The sequence below is a fragment of the Bactrocera tryoni genome, chromosome 4 (assembly GCF_016617805.1).
Source record: "Bactrocera tryoni isolate S06 chromosome 4, CSIRO_BtryS06_freeze2, whole genome shotgun sequence".
Lineage (NCBI taxonomy): Eukaryota > Metazoa > Arthropoda > Insecta > Diptera > Tephritidae > Bactrocera > Bactrocera tryoni.
The window spans coordinates 72,874,295-72,893,294 of record NC_052502.1 but is presented as its reverse complement, the minus strand read 5'-3'; the positions used below and the strand labels follow the sequence as shown (position 1 = coordinate 72,893,294).

The 19,000-nt window shown below is 28.7% G+C and overlaps 2 protein-coding genes across 2 annotated transcripts in view; one reads left to right on the top strand and one right to left on the bottom strand.

Annotated features, from left to right (window-relative positions):
- Window positions 1–19,000, top strand: part of LOC120776124 — a 169,192-nt gene that overhangs the window by 137,147 nt on the left and 13,045 nt on the right. Inside the window, 2 exon segments of the mRNA XM_040106652.1 lie at window positions 7,327–7,554; window positions 7,656–7,907. Coding sequence (XP_039962586.1) covers window positions 7,327–7,554; window positions 7,656–7,907 — 480 coding nt within the window.
- The window catches only part of LOC120776125, a 37,130-nt gene continuing 24,283 nt past the window's right edge, over window positions 6,154–19,000 (bottom strand). The window contains exon 5 of the transcript XR_005705390.1: window positions 6,154–6,288. The gene's annotated coding sequence lies outside the window, so the exon portion shown is untranslated. The remainder of the gene's footprint in view (window positions 6,289–19,000) is intronic.

Sequence of the window (19,000 nt, the reverse complement as noted above, 5' to 3'; positions counted from 1 at the left end):
AAAAAGCACTTGTATACAAGTTTTGAGCGGAAAATATTAAAATTTCAAATAAATCCATCAGCTGCTATTACACTTACTTTGTATACTTTGGCAACTCCTTATCTGTTTTCTATTTATTCTCGGGAACCACTGCATGCCCTTTAGGATATGCAGTTGTTATAAAGTTTTACGCAAATATTGTCGTCTACTTGCACCCAACAAATACGCAGAGAGCACTTGCATATATTTTTATAAATATACACATACATACGTACATATATAAGCACACAGGCAGCGAAAATATTTCCGTATATTTAATAAAGAAATGCATAGAACTTTACAAATACTCCACAGCTCTCATATGCTGCCCTGGGACACTCATATGTACAACACTTGCCTGCCTCAGCATCTGAGATCTCCTGAAAGGAGGAATGAAGGAGTCCTCCTATTGACCTCTTTTAGGAGCAGTAAGGGAGATTTTTTAATTTTGTTCTTATATTGTGTTTTTTTTTATATTTTATTTTAGTGTTGACCTCCTTTTGTCATCTTTTAGGAGCAGAAAAAGGAGATTTTATACTTCTATTGTGATTTTTTTTTACTTCATTTTAGTATTGATCTCCTTTTGTCCTCCTTTAGGAGCAATAAAGGAGATTTTTTAATTTTTCGTAGCTTAAAAATCGTACTTTTGATTCAAAAATTACAATTTAACGGGAAATAATAACTGTTATTTTTTGTCTTCAAGCGATTGTTCATTTCAACTGTGTTTTTTAAAGCGTGCAGACGTAAGTGTTTTATATCTAAGTATTAAATATTTTAAATTGATAATTAAATGTACTCTAAAAGGCATTTAAAACGCCTAGTGAATAAAAAATTAAATAATTTATACAAAAAACAAAATAATAATACACAAAATGAAAATGATGTGAAAAGTGTTAATGAAATTGAAAGTGATACAAGCTCTAAAGAAGTTTTTGAAGAAGTTGAAAGTGGTACAGGCTCGAAAGAAGTGATAGAAGATTTTTGTTTGCCAGCTGAACCACTTTCAAAACAGTTAGCCATTTGGGCAATTGAAAATCGAATAACAAGGGCCGCATGTAATAGTCTTCTTGCAATTTTAAACTCACAAAATTGATAAAATGTTACTAAACAGTTTGAGTTTATTATAGGTGGCGTATCTGAAGCAAAAATTTTCAAAGAGACCCCTATCAAAAATTTTGGATGAAGTGATTGCGGAGTCCCTGCTCTTAAAAGTGAATTGGGATGGAGCCAAAAAAAAAGTTGCATTGAAGAATTATGCACTTTTCAATAAATTTCTTTACGGTAATACATAATTTAAATCATGTCATCTATTTTTTTAACAAGTTTAATTTTTAGAGGCCTTAAAAGATGACTACTCATACCCTGATTTTGAGGCAAAGATCAAAAAGGCGTTTCTCAAATGTAAGGCTCAGTTCTACAGGAACACTTATAATATAAAAAAAAATAATAAATTTCATGTACATTCATTTAATTAAAAAATTTTAATAAAAAACAATATTATAAAAATTTGTTTTTGTTAAAATAATTGCAGGTTGAAAATAATATAGGATTTATCATAGAGATCTCCTATTTGAGATGTCTTTTAGGATTAATCATAGAGATATCCTATAGTAGTAATCATAGAGATCTCCTATATCAGTAATCATAGAGATCTAATTAGGAGTAATCATAGAGATCTCCTATAGCAGTAATCATAGAGATCTCCATTAGGAGGTTAAAAGGAGTACTCGCGTTCCAATGACATGCAATGTTAAAAAAGAGTATTCAATTTTACGTGTATTTACACACGAGTATTAGGAGTAATAGGGAGTATAGGATATCTTCTAAAGGATTAATCCAGGAGGTCTCAAACGATCATCCTAAAATCTGCGAAATGAGGTGTTGATGGCCATATACATACATTCACAGGTACATAAAATATATATACATACATATATATAAACAAATCTGTGGGTGATGGTAGGAATGCGCTCATCAACGCTGCCGTCAACTAAAAACTGCTTAAATGAATTTATATGTATGAAGGTATAAATCCAGGTGGGTATGGGTCTTTTTGCAGGGATATGCAATTAACATGCGCATATGTGTGTATGTGTAAATATATAAATGCACTCACATGTGAATTTTTCTGCTAGCGTTGCTTTTTCACAGTTTGTCATTAGTCGTAAAATTCAGGAGTTTGAAGTGTTGAAGTCTGAAAGAAAAATAATGAAAAACTGATTAGATATGCACATGTACATATATAGTATTTAGTTAAAGAAGCTGTCTATGGTATGTGAAAAAATTTATTAAAATAAATTTTGCTGAGAAATTAAAAAAAAAAATAACCACATTAATCCAGAGATAAACCGTAAAATATTATTTTTAGCGTTAAAAAAAATATTTACAAAAAATATCCAACAAATTTACCAATTTTCAAAAATATCCCAAAAATTTCCCGTTGATATTTTTTATGGAAAATACAATATGCCAACCTTATCAACATTAAAATAATTATAATTAAAAAATACCAACAAATTCCCCTTTTTTTGCAAAATTATCTCTAAAATTCCTTAATTGGACCTTTTCTAGAATTATAAATATATGAAAAACATAACTACAGTTTGATTATAAATATCATTTCAGTAATCATTTCCATCGATAAATATACTATAATTGGCTTATTGTAGAAATATGGATTTTTCTAAAATTTCCCTTACGGCATTTTTTCAAATATAAAATTTAACAATTTTGGAGTTGGGATTTTTGATTACTTATATTGTCTTACATTTGTTTTTAAACAAACACTAATATTTCTAGTAAAAATTAAAATGCATATGGACAAATATTGCTTTTTCCAAAATTTCCCTGGGTGAATTTTATTTTGGTTTACTTTTAACTTTATACAGTTATTAATTATTATTATAGTTATAAATATTATTATTTAAAAGTTTTAAAATGTCTAATATTGTAATCGTAAGATTTGGGATATTTTATATTTAAGGGAAATTTTTTTATTTTATTTTCGTATTAACGTTTTAACATTAGCTTTGAAATAAACAAACAAAACTGTTTTAATTTCAGACGTGCCACTTGAAATTTCCCTAAAGGGAAATTTCTGTAACACTTTTTCAAGAAAAGATTTGCCAGATTTAAGTTTAGCAAACAACTTTATTACTGTCTGGTATCGAGCAGCACACTTTTAACAAAAGATTTGTCAGATTTAAGTTTTGTTATCAATTTTACTGCTATTTTCTATAGATCCATTAAAGAAAGAAAAAGCACTTGTATACAAGTTTTGAGCGGAAAATATTAAAATTTCAAATAAATCCATCAGCTGCTATTACACTTACTTTGTATACTTTGGCAACTCCTTATCTGTTTTCTATTTATTCTCGGGAACCACTGCATGCCCTTTAGGATATGCAGTTGTTATAAAGTTTTACGCAAATATTGTCGTCTACTTGCACCCAACAAATACGCAGAGAGCACTTGCATATATTTTTATAAATATACACATACATACGTACATATATAAGCACACAGGCAGCGAAAATATTTCCGTATATTTAATAAAGAAATGCATAGAACTTTACAAATACTCCACAGCTCTCATATGCTGCCCTGGGACACTCATATGTACAACACTTGCCTGCCTCAGCATCTGTGCCCACTTTCACATACATATGCTAGCCGCACATGCATTTGTTCGTAAGTATGTGTCCTTTGAGAAATTACTTATGAAAATAGTTTGTGCCACGTTGCTGTCAACTTGCCACAACCGCTAAGTTTTCTTTCAACTTTTCCCAGCTATACTACTTTCATGCGTTGATTTTCCAAAGATTTCCAGCGCAGCATTGCTTTGCCATAACGGTTGATGTTGTGGCGGCTGTTAGCCTGAGTATTTGCCAACTTAAGGGGTTGCCAATCTAAAAAGGAAGTGTGTTGTATGAAAGTGCATTTGTTTGGGTGCATGTACGCCAGTTTCGAAGTCTAAATAACTACGCTGTTAGTTGGATGATGATGTGGCAAATTTTCCAACTCGTCAAGTCGCATAAATATGGCAAATATTTAGCCTTTCGTATTTATCAAAAATCAAAATAAGCGTAAAATTTAACAAGCGTTACAAGGAGAGTGTTGAGTGCGGTGCATAAGAAAGGCGGGTTTTGAAAGGTACGTGACAAATTAAAAAAGGAGAACAATTAATGAGATAACGAGAAACTGACGATTATTTTTAACAACTTTTCCCAGAAAACTAGTTTTCGCACGTTAGCCCCCTTTTCGTAGACCAGGTCACATATATGTATTATGACCAAACGATAGTGATTAGTAGAGTGCAAACGATTAGAAAATTGCGTAAGATAATATAACCTTAGTTAGTGCCTAAAAGTATAACACACTTTTTGTTTACGTCACTTTTGCGGCAAGTAACCCAAGAGGGCAAAATATAAGTTATAGGATATAACTTATGTATATCTATTTTGTTCTTATATTGAGTGATTCGTAACAAGAAAATATGAATCAAAATCGAACTAACTGCAAGGAAAAACAGACTTAAGACCAATTCAACTTCAAATCTATAAGTAGTACGTACTCTTGAAATCAACCAGGAGCTTATCCAAACAATGCAAGGTTTAAAACTAAAGAATTTGTGAAAAATCGTATAAAAGAACCTTCACAAGTGACCAACAACATAAATTGTACAATATAAAGTAAAATTTTGTTTTGAGCATTAAAGGTTTTGCGCCTAATACAGAGTGAACACTAGACATACCCAAAAAAATTTTACAAGTGGGTAGATTAGACTTATTAAGAATCATATACAATTTTTTTATTAAATAAGTTAAGCAAACTTACCGTTAATATTTGATTTGCTATCCGCTAATATCAGGCGATGCGTATTTTCCATTACACAACAATTAATTATTTTACGTTCATTTATTAATATTGTTTCTAGTTTTGTTTTTAAGTATTTACGTTTTTTTATTGACACACAAAACCACTTTTTTGGTACTTTTTTACATAACACACTTAGGAATTTTACCTTTTTTCTTATTTGCACACAACCACTTATTTTTTATTTTTATTTTCCAAATTTTTTTCTTACCACATATTTTAACATACATTTCACATATTTTCACTTCACACACACGTTTATTTTACTTTTTTTACTTTATTTGCACTTCTTACACACACACATCTTTTTTAAATTAATATTTTATTATTTATTTATTTTTTTTTCTTATTTTATATTTTTATATTTTATATCTTTTTTATTATTTTATATTTTTTTTTTATTTTATATTTTTTTATTTAATTTTTTATATTTTTCTTTAATACACCTTTCACCTTTTTGCCATTATTTACACACACAACTACATTTTACATTTTTATCTTATTTCTTTTCTTTCATTTTTTCGAAGGCTAATTGGGAAATTTTAACTTTCCTCTTTTTGACATTTACTTACACGCATTTTACTTTTTTCACTTTTTCTTATACACAGTTTACTTTTTTCTTCGCTTCTTTCTTTATTTTTTTTACTTTTTTCAAACACACTAATAATTGAAAACTTAAAAACTTAACTTTTTTGCACTGATTTACACATAAATATATGTATAAATACATACACATTACTTTTTTTCTTTACTTTTCACTTATTTCTATTACTTCTACAACTTTTTTCTTAGGAAAATTTAAATTTTCACCATTTTTTTTTAATTTTCTCTTTTTTTATTTGCCATAGCACCCACTTTTTTACTTTCATATTTTATTTTTTCTTTTTTCTTCTTTTTACACATTTTTTTTATTGGATTTTTTTATTTATTTTTAACATTTTCACAATTGCACACACATTATTTACATTTTCACTTATGTATATATTTTAATTATTGCGATTTACTATTTTGCATTATTTTTTGCATAAGCGCGCACAATATGACATTTTTCATTGTTATTACATTTTAGTTGGTTCAAACTTCTACAAATACTTCAGGATCAAACGTGCACAAACATGATGTGCTTTTTGCCTGTTATTTTCACTGCAGTTTCTTTATTTGTAACACAAACTTTTATTGTTATTGTTTATACAAAACTTTGTTAATTTCTTTCACAATTATCATTTTTATCAATAGCTTACATTTTGTTTTCCACAATTGTGATATTTATAAGTGTTTTTCGTCTTTTCCAATAATTTTTTGGTCTTTACATGTAAGCAAGAGTCACCGCTTTAAGCTCCAGTTTCTGCACACACACGAAGTCAGTCTCAAATTGAGCCTTGCCACAGGAACACACTGAAAAAAAATAATGACATAAATTTAAAATGTAAATCTATTACATTTTTCTCTGATTATGTAATGGCTTATTGTAGATACATACATACATACATACATACATATGTATACAAGTATAATGAAATGTTGTCTTATCATTGCATAATATCACTGGAAGTAATGAGAAAAAAAAATAGCACAAAAATTTAAAAAAAAGTCTAGGGAATTTTCTTTTCGTTTTAACATAGCGTGTATGTATGTATGTATGTATGTATGTATGTATGTATTGAACCTTTAATAAAATATATTTTATTTATTATAGGTATAATTTCAGCCTTAATTTGTTTTATTACGTTATAAAACCTTAAATATTTAAAATTTCCCTGCAGGATATTTTTTGTAATCAGTTAAAATTTTAATATTTGTTTTATAGAGTGCTCAACTATGAAAGTGATGCAACATTTTAAAATTTCCCTGTCAGGGAAATTTCTTTAAAAAGAGGGAAATTAAAAAAAATCCAATATTAGTTGTATACAAACGTTAAAACGCATGAATTTACCTAATCATGAAAAATTAAAATTCCCCGTCAGGTAAATTTCTTTAAAAAGAAAATTAAAAAAAATACAACATTAATTGCATACGAAAGTTAAATATTATGTATCATAGGCTTGAATATATATGTATATACATATGTATGTACATAATCATGAAATATGAAAATCATTTGCTGTAACGCCTCCCAAAATATTCGCCTAGTTGTCAAAAATATTGCTTAAAAAGAATTTGGTAAGCGCTAACGAAAACATGTTTAAGAAATAATTTTTATAAAAACAATATTTGAAATTTAGATTACACACAAAATTTCCCATAAAGGGATTTTTTGAGAAAAAAAAGCACTTTTATCGACCTTAGCACACAAATTTAAGTATTTAAATACGTTTTATTTCAGTATTAAAAAATTTCCCTCAGAGGGAAATTTTAAAATTGTATACAGTTTTTTCCTACACTTTCTATACAATTTTCTTAATAAATTTCTGCAACTTTTTTATTTCCTTTCAGACTGAATTAATCAAATTTGATCTCGAAATGAAAATGTCCCAACACAAGCTCGAACAACAAATCGAAAAAGTACAATATAATCAAACCGCCGTTATGTTGCTAATAGACACATGTCAATTGGTGCGCGAGAACACCTCCAGAGCCGTTACCAGTCTCGATAATATGGTTTTATACTTTATGAAAACGAAAGGCAGTGAAAATGATACATCTCTAATGGGATTATTATATGTAAGTATGGAAAATTGGCAGTTAATGAGTTGAGAATTAAATTAAGCTCAAAAACACTGCTGCATACAAAACCCCATCTTCTGCTCTGTCTTTACTTTCAGCTCGGCGAATTATACGAATCAATCCGTTGGCCCGTTACACTCGGTTTCCTCACGTTACTACTGTTGCTCTGCACCATACTGGTGATTGGTGTGGCGCGTCGTTCGCGCTGTGCGCTGATCTTCTTCAGCGTATCCGGTTTATTTTGTATTATCATCTGTTGGCTGTTGGCGGGCATTTACCTGGCATCCTCGGTGGCGGCGGGCGACTTCTGTATGCGTCCGCATGAATTTATGTGCCGTCAAGTGGGCATGGTAAGTTGATAACACCAAAAACCCAAAACCCAAAAAACCAGAACTAAATAAACAAAACAAAAGCGAAATAAAATAACAGCGCAGCAATGGGTATTTATTATACTCGCAGTCGCGCAGGCGAAAAGGTACAACAAGCTACGCTTTGAAAAATGATTTCCGTGAAAATATTTATAGCGCAAAGGTAGCATAATACCATTTTGTGCCAGAAAGTGTGCTAAAATTTTGATGAGCGCACAAACGGCGCCACTCATGACTGCCACGCTCCCAATGTGCATGTACATACATACATAGTATGTGTGTTTGTATTTTTGTGTCCACATGGTTAGCCAGTCATGGCGTTGCATGTTTTCAACATATACATACATACATACATACATATATTTGTGGGTGCCGGTGTTTTGAGTGTGTGTAGCTAGAGAGTTATGCATATCAAATGACCCTAATTGTAGATTTCACTCTGCAGTACACCATTGCCCGCACAGTGAGTGCGTGTTACTTGATGCTATTGAAATATGATTTTCGTAAGAATGCAAAATTTAGTACAAAAATTCAAAGCGCTCAACAGCACTGTTTCAGTAAAACAAACAAAAAACAATAAACAAAAACGAAAAAAGAAAGAAGAAAAAAGATAGAGGTCTATAACTGTGTGGGGAATTTTAATTTATAAAGAAATTCAAAATTTCCCTTTCAGGGAAATTTTATTATACACGTTTTTCAATACTAATTTTAGTACGTACATACATATGTAGGTTTCTCAGTGCTTTTAGCGCTAAATGAATAACAAGGCTAAAATTTCCCACAAGGGTATTTTTAAATTAGCGTTAGTTGAAAGGTAAAAATTCTCATTTGCATATTAAGTTCTGCACAATTATACATAATTAGTAAATTACCCTTTCAGGGAAATTTTACGAGTAACACTTTTTCAACAAAAAAAGTTAATAACAATATATTTTTGCCGGTTTTTAGCGGTTATTTAGTAGTATGGCTGAAATTACCCACAAGGGTAATTTTAAATTAGCGTTAATTGAAAGATAAAAATTCTCATTTACGTATTAAGTTCTGCACAATTATACAAAATTTTTAATTATTCTTTGAGGGAAATTTTTCTAAAACATTTTTTCAACATGAAAGTTAATTGAAATATATTTTTGCCTGCTTTTAGCGGTTATTGAATGGTATGGCTGTAATTACCCACAATGATAATTTTTAATCTAGATATCATAATAGTGAACTAAAAAACAGTAGCAGATAAATCAGAATAGAAGTCTCTAAACACAAGTTTTTAAACTCGTCACCACAATATTTCATGTTATTTCAAGACTGAGCGATGCCCAAACTTAACCTTTCTCAACATAACATGACAAAAATATGTCTTTACAAATATCAGCTCAGTTAGTTAGCCCATCGCCCACCGTGCGTCAAGCACTAACTGGCTACTAGCGTGCTTTGTCGGTATCGAAGTCGGCGTCGGAGCCTTCGTGAAGCACACCCCGGTGAGCTATCAACAGCATGGACTTCAGCACCGACACAACGGCCACTTGTGTGTAACGAAAACGTACACATTTAACGGCTATTTGTTTGTTTCTTTTCTTTTTCGTCTCTTTTCGGACGCTTTGCTTTGCGATTGTTCATCGCTTCTATTTTTATTTAGATATTTTGTATTTATTCGGCTATTGTTCTTGTTGTAGTTGCTGCATTTTTACGACAGCGCTCAACAGTGTATTTCGTGGCGTATTTAATATGTGGACTGACAAGTAGATTGCCACTACTTGCACCACTTAGACGTGAGGTACTTTTATATACATATGTGTGTGTGAGAAAATGTGAGTATGTATATGTGAGGTTTGGTGCTTTGACAACCGCGCCGGCTAGCTAAGAGCTGAGAACACATACAGCCGTATATAAACATTTATTTTTGTATAATTCTGCGCTGTTTGCATTTATTTTGCCGGTTTTCGAACCAACCCTCTTGCCCAGCCCCAGCAATCAACAACTGCTGTTGCAGCGCCATTAAATAAATGTGGCTTTTATGAGGTCATTTGCTTGTGTTTGGCCTTTATTATAAAGAACTGCCTTGCCATTTGCGGTAGACCGCGATAGTTTTCAATATAAAAGCAAAAACAAAAGCAAAACTAAGTATGGAGTGAGCAACAACTTTTCGCTGGGGTAATGATGGCCTATATTTGGGCCAAAATTTCTTGTGAATTTTTTTTTTTTGGTTGTTGTTACTGTTGCTTTTGTAGCACTTCAGTTCAGCAACCCTTCAGCGAAAAAGTAAACACATTAAAGCGCATAAAAATATGTCACAACGATTTAAAGCGTTGGTTAAATAACCTACCGTAATGCAATACGTGTTAGCGCCTATGAGTAGACTACATATTTTCTTAATGTTAGAAAACGGACATCACTAGTGGTCACTAAAACACTAAAAACTATGTTGGTACAGTTTAAAATGTGGTTAAAGAATAATGATAACTTAGGCGAAGTTAGCGCCTAAGACTATACCTCAATTTTCAAATTGTCAGTTGTAACTCCTCGCCACTAAATAAAAAGTAATAAAAAATTAGAGTTCAAACGATTTGAGAGTTACATATATATGATAATAAAATCATTAGTTAGCACCTAAAAGTATACCTCATTTTTTTATAATGTCAGCCATTAGCAAATCCGCGTTATTGTTTAAAAGAAACATAAATTTGAATAAAAAATTAAAGTTCACAAAATAAATAATTGAATAAAGTGGAGTTCATACAATAAGAAAGATATATATGACAATATAACCATAGTTAGCACCTAAAAGTATACCCCAATTTTTCTTTGTGTCAGTTTTTACTGCTTTATAATATACTCTAAACGAAAAATTACAAAAAAAAAAAGAGTGAAAATAATTAGAAAATAACGTAAGATGATATAATCAAAGATACTGCCTAAAAGTATACCTCATTTCTTATTTTCGTCAGTTTATGTGCATCTCTAATGCTTCAAAATATTATAAAAGGTATGCTGTTCAAGTTTAAACCGCTAGAAAATAACATACAATATTATACCTTGAACTAGCGCCTAAAGGTATACTTGTTTTTTTTAATATTATACTTAAAAATTTTACACAGCAGCACGAAAATGAATTTAAAACTACCGCAAAGTGCAATTTGAATAAATTTACCGTATTTTTTTAAAGTTTGCATCTACAAGTATGCAACATTTTTTACCTAATCCTACAGTATGGAAGTTTAGCCCGCAAATATTAAAGCTTTAACTAAGCACAGCAGTATTTTCTAGTCTTCTCGTTTCTTAACTCTCAACAACAAACTTTTTTGTTGCCATGCCTTCCACCCTCTTCAAAGTAATGCCCCACTTTCGTCATTGTAACCACTCATTTACGCAGTCATAAAATTTTACTACCAACAGATAAGTGTCCTTTATTGGCGCATGCACTAATCTACTCCGGCAAAAAACCTTAATAATGCCAATGAGAGCAACAAAAACAACGAAAACTAAAACAACAACAATAATAATAGTTTGTGCAAATTTTTACTTTCATTTTGACGATGGAAATGCAAAACTAACATAAAAAAACAAAAAATATAAAAATATAAATAAATACAAAAAAAATATAAAAAAAATATAAAAAAATATTTAAAAAAATTAAAACAAATAAAAATAAAGAAAATGTTTAGAAGTTAGTTGGCACTGCATTAGTTTTAAGAACTCTACGAAAAGCGCTTGCAGTTGGCAGTTGACATACTTTGGAGTTTAAAAAACTTTGAAATGGCAACAGCGCTGAAAAAATTATTCATAAATTTAAATTTCGAAAAAAATAGTGATTTAAAATTGTAAAAAAAAACGTCGTTTGTAGCTGAGTGAGTGGCTTGCGCCTGAATATATACTACTTTCCTGCACTTATAGCTTTAAAAGGAGTGTTGCCTACATTTTGGATACAAAACGAGACGTGAGACATGAACGTAGCCCTACAGATGCAATTAATAGCTCTTGGCCGCACAAGCCTTCAACCTACCACTTCAATAACCCCTTCAAAATCCCGTAATAATTCCTCAATAATAAATCGATTCGTTTTGTTCTCAGGCAAATGCAATCAGTTGACACAGATAAAGCTATATAAGCTCCTTTGAAGAAAAAAAAAACTATGACACACGAAATGCAAATAAGGCGCGCAAAGCGTTAGTGTTAAGTCGGCCTATAGGACTCTGAGCGCTTGCGACTGCCACATGTAGCGGTGTGCGTGAAATATATACCGTTATGCACATAACATAGGGCATGCACTGCTCCAATTTTCAAAACTAACAAATCCAGCACAATGTCGACGCGCGACGTCCGGCAGCAACAGCTACAACAATAAAAAGACAAATGGCAAGAGCGAATGAGCATAGCGGAAGCTCAGGGTGCGGATGACGCTTAACAAAAAAATTACAACAAAATGCCTGCTGGCGTTAATTAGAACAATGGCAGCAGCGCTTGCAGTCAGGGCAGTTTTCTGTTGTTTTACTTTCTCAGCCTTTTTTCCACAATGGCGTATTTTTTATGCGAAAGCGCTGCCGGTGTGTGTGTGTGTGTGGGTGTGAGCGCGGAATTTCTATTGATGAGCTCAAAGGATAACAGCACTGGGTGCACGCGATGTGAAAAACGTACAACCGCGCGGGTGCACAAATGAAATGCATACAAATGAGACTATGCGTATGTGAGTGTGTGTAAGTCAATACACACACACATGTTGACAAATCGCCCTACAAATCTGCCTATCTGTCACGGAAAACGCTGCTTTTAGGGCGCACAACGCCAGCACGCGCTGGAAAACGTTTGAAAAAAATCATATATGTATGTACATAGATAGTTTTGCATATGTATGTTAGTGTACATATGTATATGTAAGTACACATGTACACACATGCAAGTGGTATTTTATAATTTTTTTCGCGCAAGTTATGACTCTCAGCGTGAAAACGCGAGTTTCCCTTGACATCAATTCATGTGCACGCAACCTCTGTGCCAATGTATTGTGCGCCTAGATGTAGGCAATAGATTCAAGTGTGCTTGGTGCAAAAACAAGCACGGCAAACGGTACATAGCCTGTTAATCGACGTTGTCTATTGCTGTTTGCACTAGTATATGTGTATCTGTGTGCTCGTGTATGAAAAGTGAAAAGCAGCAAATTGAGCGCAGACAATTTAAAAAAAATGTGTGCATACATACATACATACATGTATAAAATAACTTTTTCATAAAAATATAAACAAAATTATAAAAAAATACAACAAAGTGAAATAAAAAATATAATTTTTGTTAATTGAATTAAAATTATATTTACAAAAAGAAATGAATTAATTTAAAAAAATATTTCGTACATAATAAAACGAAACAAAATACACACATTTTTAATAATTAAAAAAAATTAAAATTAAAAAAAATTAATACCCAATTAATTAAAAAATTAACAGTACTAAAAAAAAGTATGAATTAAAAACAATTAGAATTAAAAAAAAAATATTTAAAAAGTATTTAAAATATTGAATAAATTAACAAATTTTAAAGTAATAATTAGAAAAATTAAGAATTATGAAATAAAGTGAATTAGTTAAAAAGTTTAAATGATGCAAGTAGAAAATATGGAGAACCCAATTAATTAAAAAACATAAAAATAACAAAAATAAACTTATTTGAAAAATAATTTAAAAAAAAGTAATGAAACCATAATTAAACAAAAAACAAAATATACAAAATTAAACAAAAAATTAATTAAAAAACTTAAAAAATAAAATTAAATTATGGGGAACAAATTAATTGAAAAATATTAAAATTACAAAAATAATTATTTAAGATACAATTTAAACAAAAATATTTAAAAAATAAAAAACAATAATTATAAAAAATTAACCAAAAAAACAATTCAAAAAAACTAAAAAGTACGTAAAATTATGCAAAAAAATATTAATGAAATAATAAAATTAGATCAAATTAGTTACTTTGTAAAGTCATATTTAAGTAATTTCATTTACATTAACAAAAAAAATTTATGATGAAAATTTTATTTAAAAATACCTTTAAAAATATTCAAAAAAATTCAAAGTAAATTATAAATTTAACAATAGAAAACAGAATTATGTGTTAAAAATTTATGTACATAATTAAAACTAAAATAAAATGAAAATTATACTTTGTATTTTAATAATATATTTTTAATTAAAATTAAAAAAATATTCAAAAATATTGAAAAAATAAAACACAGATGTAGGAAATAAATTAAAAACAAAAAATAAACAGTTAATAATAAAAAACATGCTCTATAAATTCATTTAAAAAAAATTTAATTCAAACAAAGTTAATTTAACAACAAGTGCAGATATAAATATAATAAATAATTAATTAAATTTAAATTTAAAAGTTAGTTTTAAAATATTTACAATTGAAGTTAAAATTGACTAATTACAAAAATTTATTTAATTAAAAAGTTAAACAAAAAATAATATTTTTAAAATAAATTTAAAAATGGTTATAAAAACCAATTTTGGTTAAAAAAAACATTTTTGGTTTATAAATAAATATAATTAAAAGCAATTAAAATTACTTATTAAAAAAATTTCAATTAATCAAAAACAAAAGTATTTAAAAAAATTGTTTTTTAAATAATAAAAAATAGATTAATAAAAAAATTAAATAATGTAAATAAAACATAATAAAATAAAACATAATTAAAAGCAATTAAAATTACAATTAACTAAGTACAAAAATTTAATTAATTAAAAAATTAAAATAAAAATATAAAAGAATGTGTTTTTTTAATAATAAAAAATAAATTAATAAAAAAAATTACATAATGTAAATAAAACATAATTAAAAGCAAATAAAATTTTAATTAACTAATTACAAAAATTTAATTAATTAAAAAATTAAAATAAAAATATTAAATATGTTTTTTTTAATAAAAAATAAAAAAATTAAATAATGTAAATAAAATAAATAAAATATATTAAAATAATAAAATAAAATAGAATTAAAAGCAATTAAAATTAAAATTAACTAGTTAAAAAAATTGAATAAAAAAATATATACTGAAAGTAAAATAATAACATAAAATACAATTAACAATAACATAAATACAATTAAAGCAATTAAAATTAAAATTAACTAAGTACAAAAATTGAATTAATTAAAAAATTATATAAAAAATACTAAAAACATAGTTTTTAAAATAATAAAAAAATTATTAAAAAAAATTAAATTATGTATATAAAAGATTTATATAAGATTAAATATTAAAAAAAAAAAATCAAATTAAAAAATTAAAAATTAGAAAATGTATAAATTAAAAAAATTAAAATAATTATATAAAAATACTAAAAATATAGTTTTTAAATAATAAAAAAATTGTAAAAAAATTAAATTATGTATATAAAAGATTTAAATAAGTTTAAATATTTTGAAAAAAAAAATGAAATTAAAAAATATAAAATAAGAAGTTAGAAAATATATAAATATTAAAAAAATGAAATGAAAATACCGTAAATAAAACATAAATAAAATTAATTAATTTGAAAAAAAATCTAAATTAAAGAATGTAAAATAAAAAGTTGTAAGCCCAATAAATTTAAAGATTACATAGGCACACATACAATCGCAAACAATATACACATATACGCTGTTAAATAGCAATACCTAAACAACCTACACTTCATACGCAACACTCATACGCCGTGTAGTACAGAATATTTATTGGCCCTTTATCTACCTCTTACAGAAACAAACGCAAACAAACAATAGATTTTTATGCGCCATTACGGTTAAATTGGATTGAGCAAATCTAGTAAAATATACAAATGCACAATTGAATTAGAAAAAAGTGTAAGAAATAAAATGAAACATAAATAAAAATACCGCTGCATTTCGCTTTAGCACAAAATAATGGCAAAAAATTCAATGTTGGCAATGCTATTGTTTGACTATAAAGCGTTTTATTGCAACTATTACTGCATTGCATAAAGCTAACTGTGTTTGTCAACACACACAAACACATAGATGCATACATGCACACAAAAGTGTAAACATTTAAATAAATTGCAAAAAAAGACAAAACTAAATATTTATAAACGTATATCCGCCAGCAGAGCGTCCCACACCTTTGTCTTGCGCTAAGTGCTGCATTTGTGGCAAATGAACGTGTATTGGTGTGTGCACACGCTAAGCGCTTTTCAGCGTTGCATTTGCTTGAAAGTGTAAAAATAAACAAAAATGTATGTGTATGTGAGCAAATGCGTATCAATGTTTGTAGACAAGTGTGTTTATATTACAACACACATACATATATGCATAGCTGTATTTCCTACACATGCATCTAGTGGCGCTCTAAAAAGGCTTGCGCTCGCTATTCGCGTGCAAATGCCATTTAATATGCATAATAATTTTTTATTTATTTTCCCCCACATACATATCTGCATTCCTTGCACGCCTGCCTGTGGTGTGTGTGTCTGCTTTACGCTGGCGTTGGCGTGGCAGCCAATTGTGCCAATTCGGATTTGCTAGTGTGCATTCATATTCGCATACAATTCAATTTCGTGTGCAATGCGCTCTGATAAACCCAATTGGGGCAGGCAAATATGCAGAAAGGCATACATACATACATATATAAATGAATATACAAATATACTGTACATGCTATACATGTATGTATTTTGCTTAGCCTCTGCCAATTCAAGTGCACTTTTAGGCGCTCATTTTCATGTGTGCATTTGTTTTTGTAATCTGTTTGCTTAACGAAATGTTAACAAATATGTGGATACATTTTTTCAGATTTTGAAAATAAATAGTGCACTTTTAGGCGCAAATATGTGAGGCAAGTAATTTTCTGGCCAAACCCAAACAAAAAATATATATTTTTTTATATAAATAAAATAAATTTGAGTTTAATGGAAATTTTTAAAATTTTTGCGCTGTGAAGCACGCTGTAGCTCTGATAATACTACTTATCAGAATTTTAGAAATTTTTATAAATAATGTGTTGAAAACAAAGTTGCATTAATATAGTATTGAACGAATTTAATTACTTAACATATGTATGTATGTATATGAATCATGAATTTATACTTGTTTTTCGGTATATGGCTTAGATGGCAATCGCCTATATGTAGGCAATGTTCTAAGTTTCTCTTTAATTTTGCGTATCAAAAAAAAAATATTGCATACATTTAGACAAGAAATTGAAATTACTTCAATAGAGCTATAGGTAAACAATAAAATTTCATATGATATATGAAATATATAAACTATAAATATATAAATGATATATAAAAAATTCCTTAAGGGTGTAAATATACTCCCAGAAGTTTTGAGCTTAATAATATTCACCATAATTTTTGTTTCTTGTATAAATTTACAAACCAATAAAGCTATCTGCATTATACTCAATGACAACTGCCTATATATATCAGTCTCCTAAATGTAGGCAAGGTTTTTTTTTAATTTTACAACTCAAAGATTCGATTGAAATAGATAAACAGAATCGTTTAAAAGCAAACTTATTAATTTCGCCGTGACAATGCTTTTTTTGATGAAAGCTTAAGTTCGAAGCCTGGAAAGCTCCTAAATACAGATTTATGACTTTTATACTTTTTGGAATTGCGGAAACTTATTTTTCGTGGAAATTTTAATTCGAACGCTGTACAGCTCATAATAATAAATGTATGATTTCTTCAATTTTTTTAAACTTTTAAAGCATATTTTTGATGAAAGCTTGAGTTCCAAAGCTGGAAGCTGATAAATGTATTTATATATTTATTATTTTTTGAAATCACGCAAGCTTATTTTTGATGAAAGCTTTAATTCGAACGCTAGAAAGCTCATAATAGTAAATTGATGGAGTTTTATAATTTTTTGAGCCTTTGAAAAGCTTGTTTCTAATGAAAGCTTGAGTTCGAAAACTGAAAGTTGATAAATATATTTATTTGATATTTGTAATGTTTTGAAATTTCGAAAGCTTATTTTTGATGAAAGCTTTAGTTCGAACGCTAGAAAGCTGATAAATATAAATTCATGATTTTTATACTTTTTTGAAATTGCAAAACCGTATTTTTAGTGCAAGCTTAAGCACGCTAGCTCATAATTGTATATTTATGATTTTTGGTTTATTTTCTGGAAAATTTCGAAAACTTTTTGAATGAAACTACATAGATGACTTACAAATATTTTTATAAAATCTTTCAACAATGATTCAAGTGAAAAAATATGTATATTAGGGTGTTCGTTATTTACCAAATTGATTATTTTTGACGAGACGCCCCTTAAAATTTTAGTTTTCCATCTAAAAAGGAGACTCTAAAGGAGTGAGTATATCGAAAAATTGTTAAGACTTTTTTTGTAGAGGATTAAATTCTATACAAGAATATGACTTTTTTTATTCCTACAAACGAGAAAGTTTCAGAGAAAAAAAAATATTCGTAAAATCCCCTGTTATTTAAATGGAAAATGTATCGTGTTTGGGGCAAGGTTTATTATGAACATTAAGGGCTTTTTATGGTCTGATATTTTTTTTAGATGGAAAACGAAAAGTTTTGGGGGCGTCTCAATCAATCAATTTGGTAAATAACGGACACCCTAATGTATATATTTACATATACATGTGTAAATTGAAAAATATAAAGAATTTTGTTGGCATACATTTAGGACACCAAAATCTTTCAAATACGATTATAGAGCTTAAGAAAACTATATTTTTTGGCATTCAAATCAGCAAAGTCTTAAACGGAAAATGAAATTTATAAAATTAAATTGTTGCACACAGCAAGCTAGTAAATATCTTAGCAACATACAGTTTTAACGCCTAAAAGCATGCAACCTATGCAAGCCTTTCAAGCCGCAGCGCCAGACTGAAGTTGTTGGCTGCTTGCCAACCTTGAACTGGAATTGCCACAGCAATTTTTCGTACATACATACTATGTGTGTATGAAAATATATATTTTTTTAGAAATTTCTGAAAAATTTTCAACATTCGTTTTAACATTTTTTTTTTATTTTTTGTGCGGCATAAATGTAACTCACAACTGCTCAACAAACAAAGTAGAGATATCCGGTTGGTAGTCTGCCTAAAA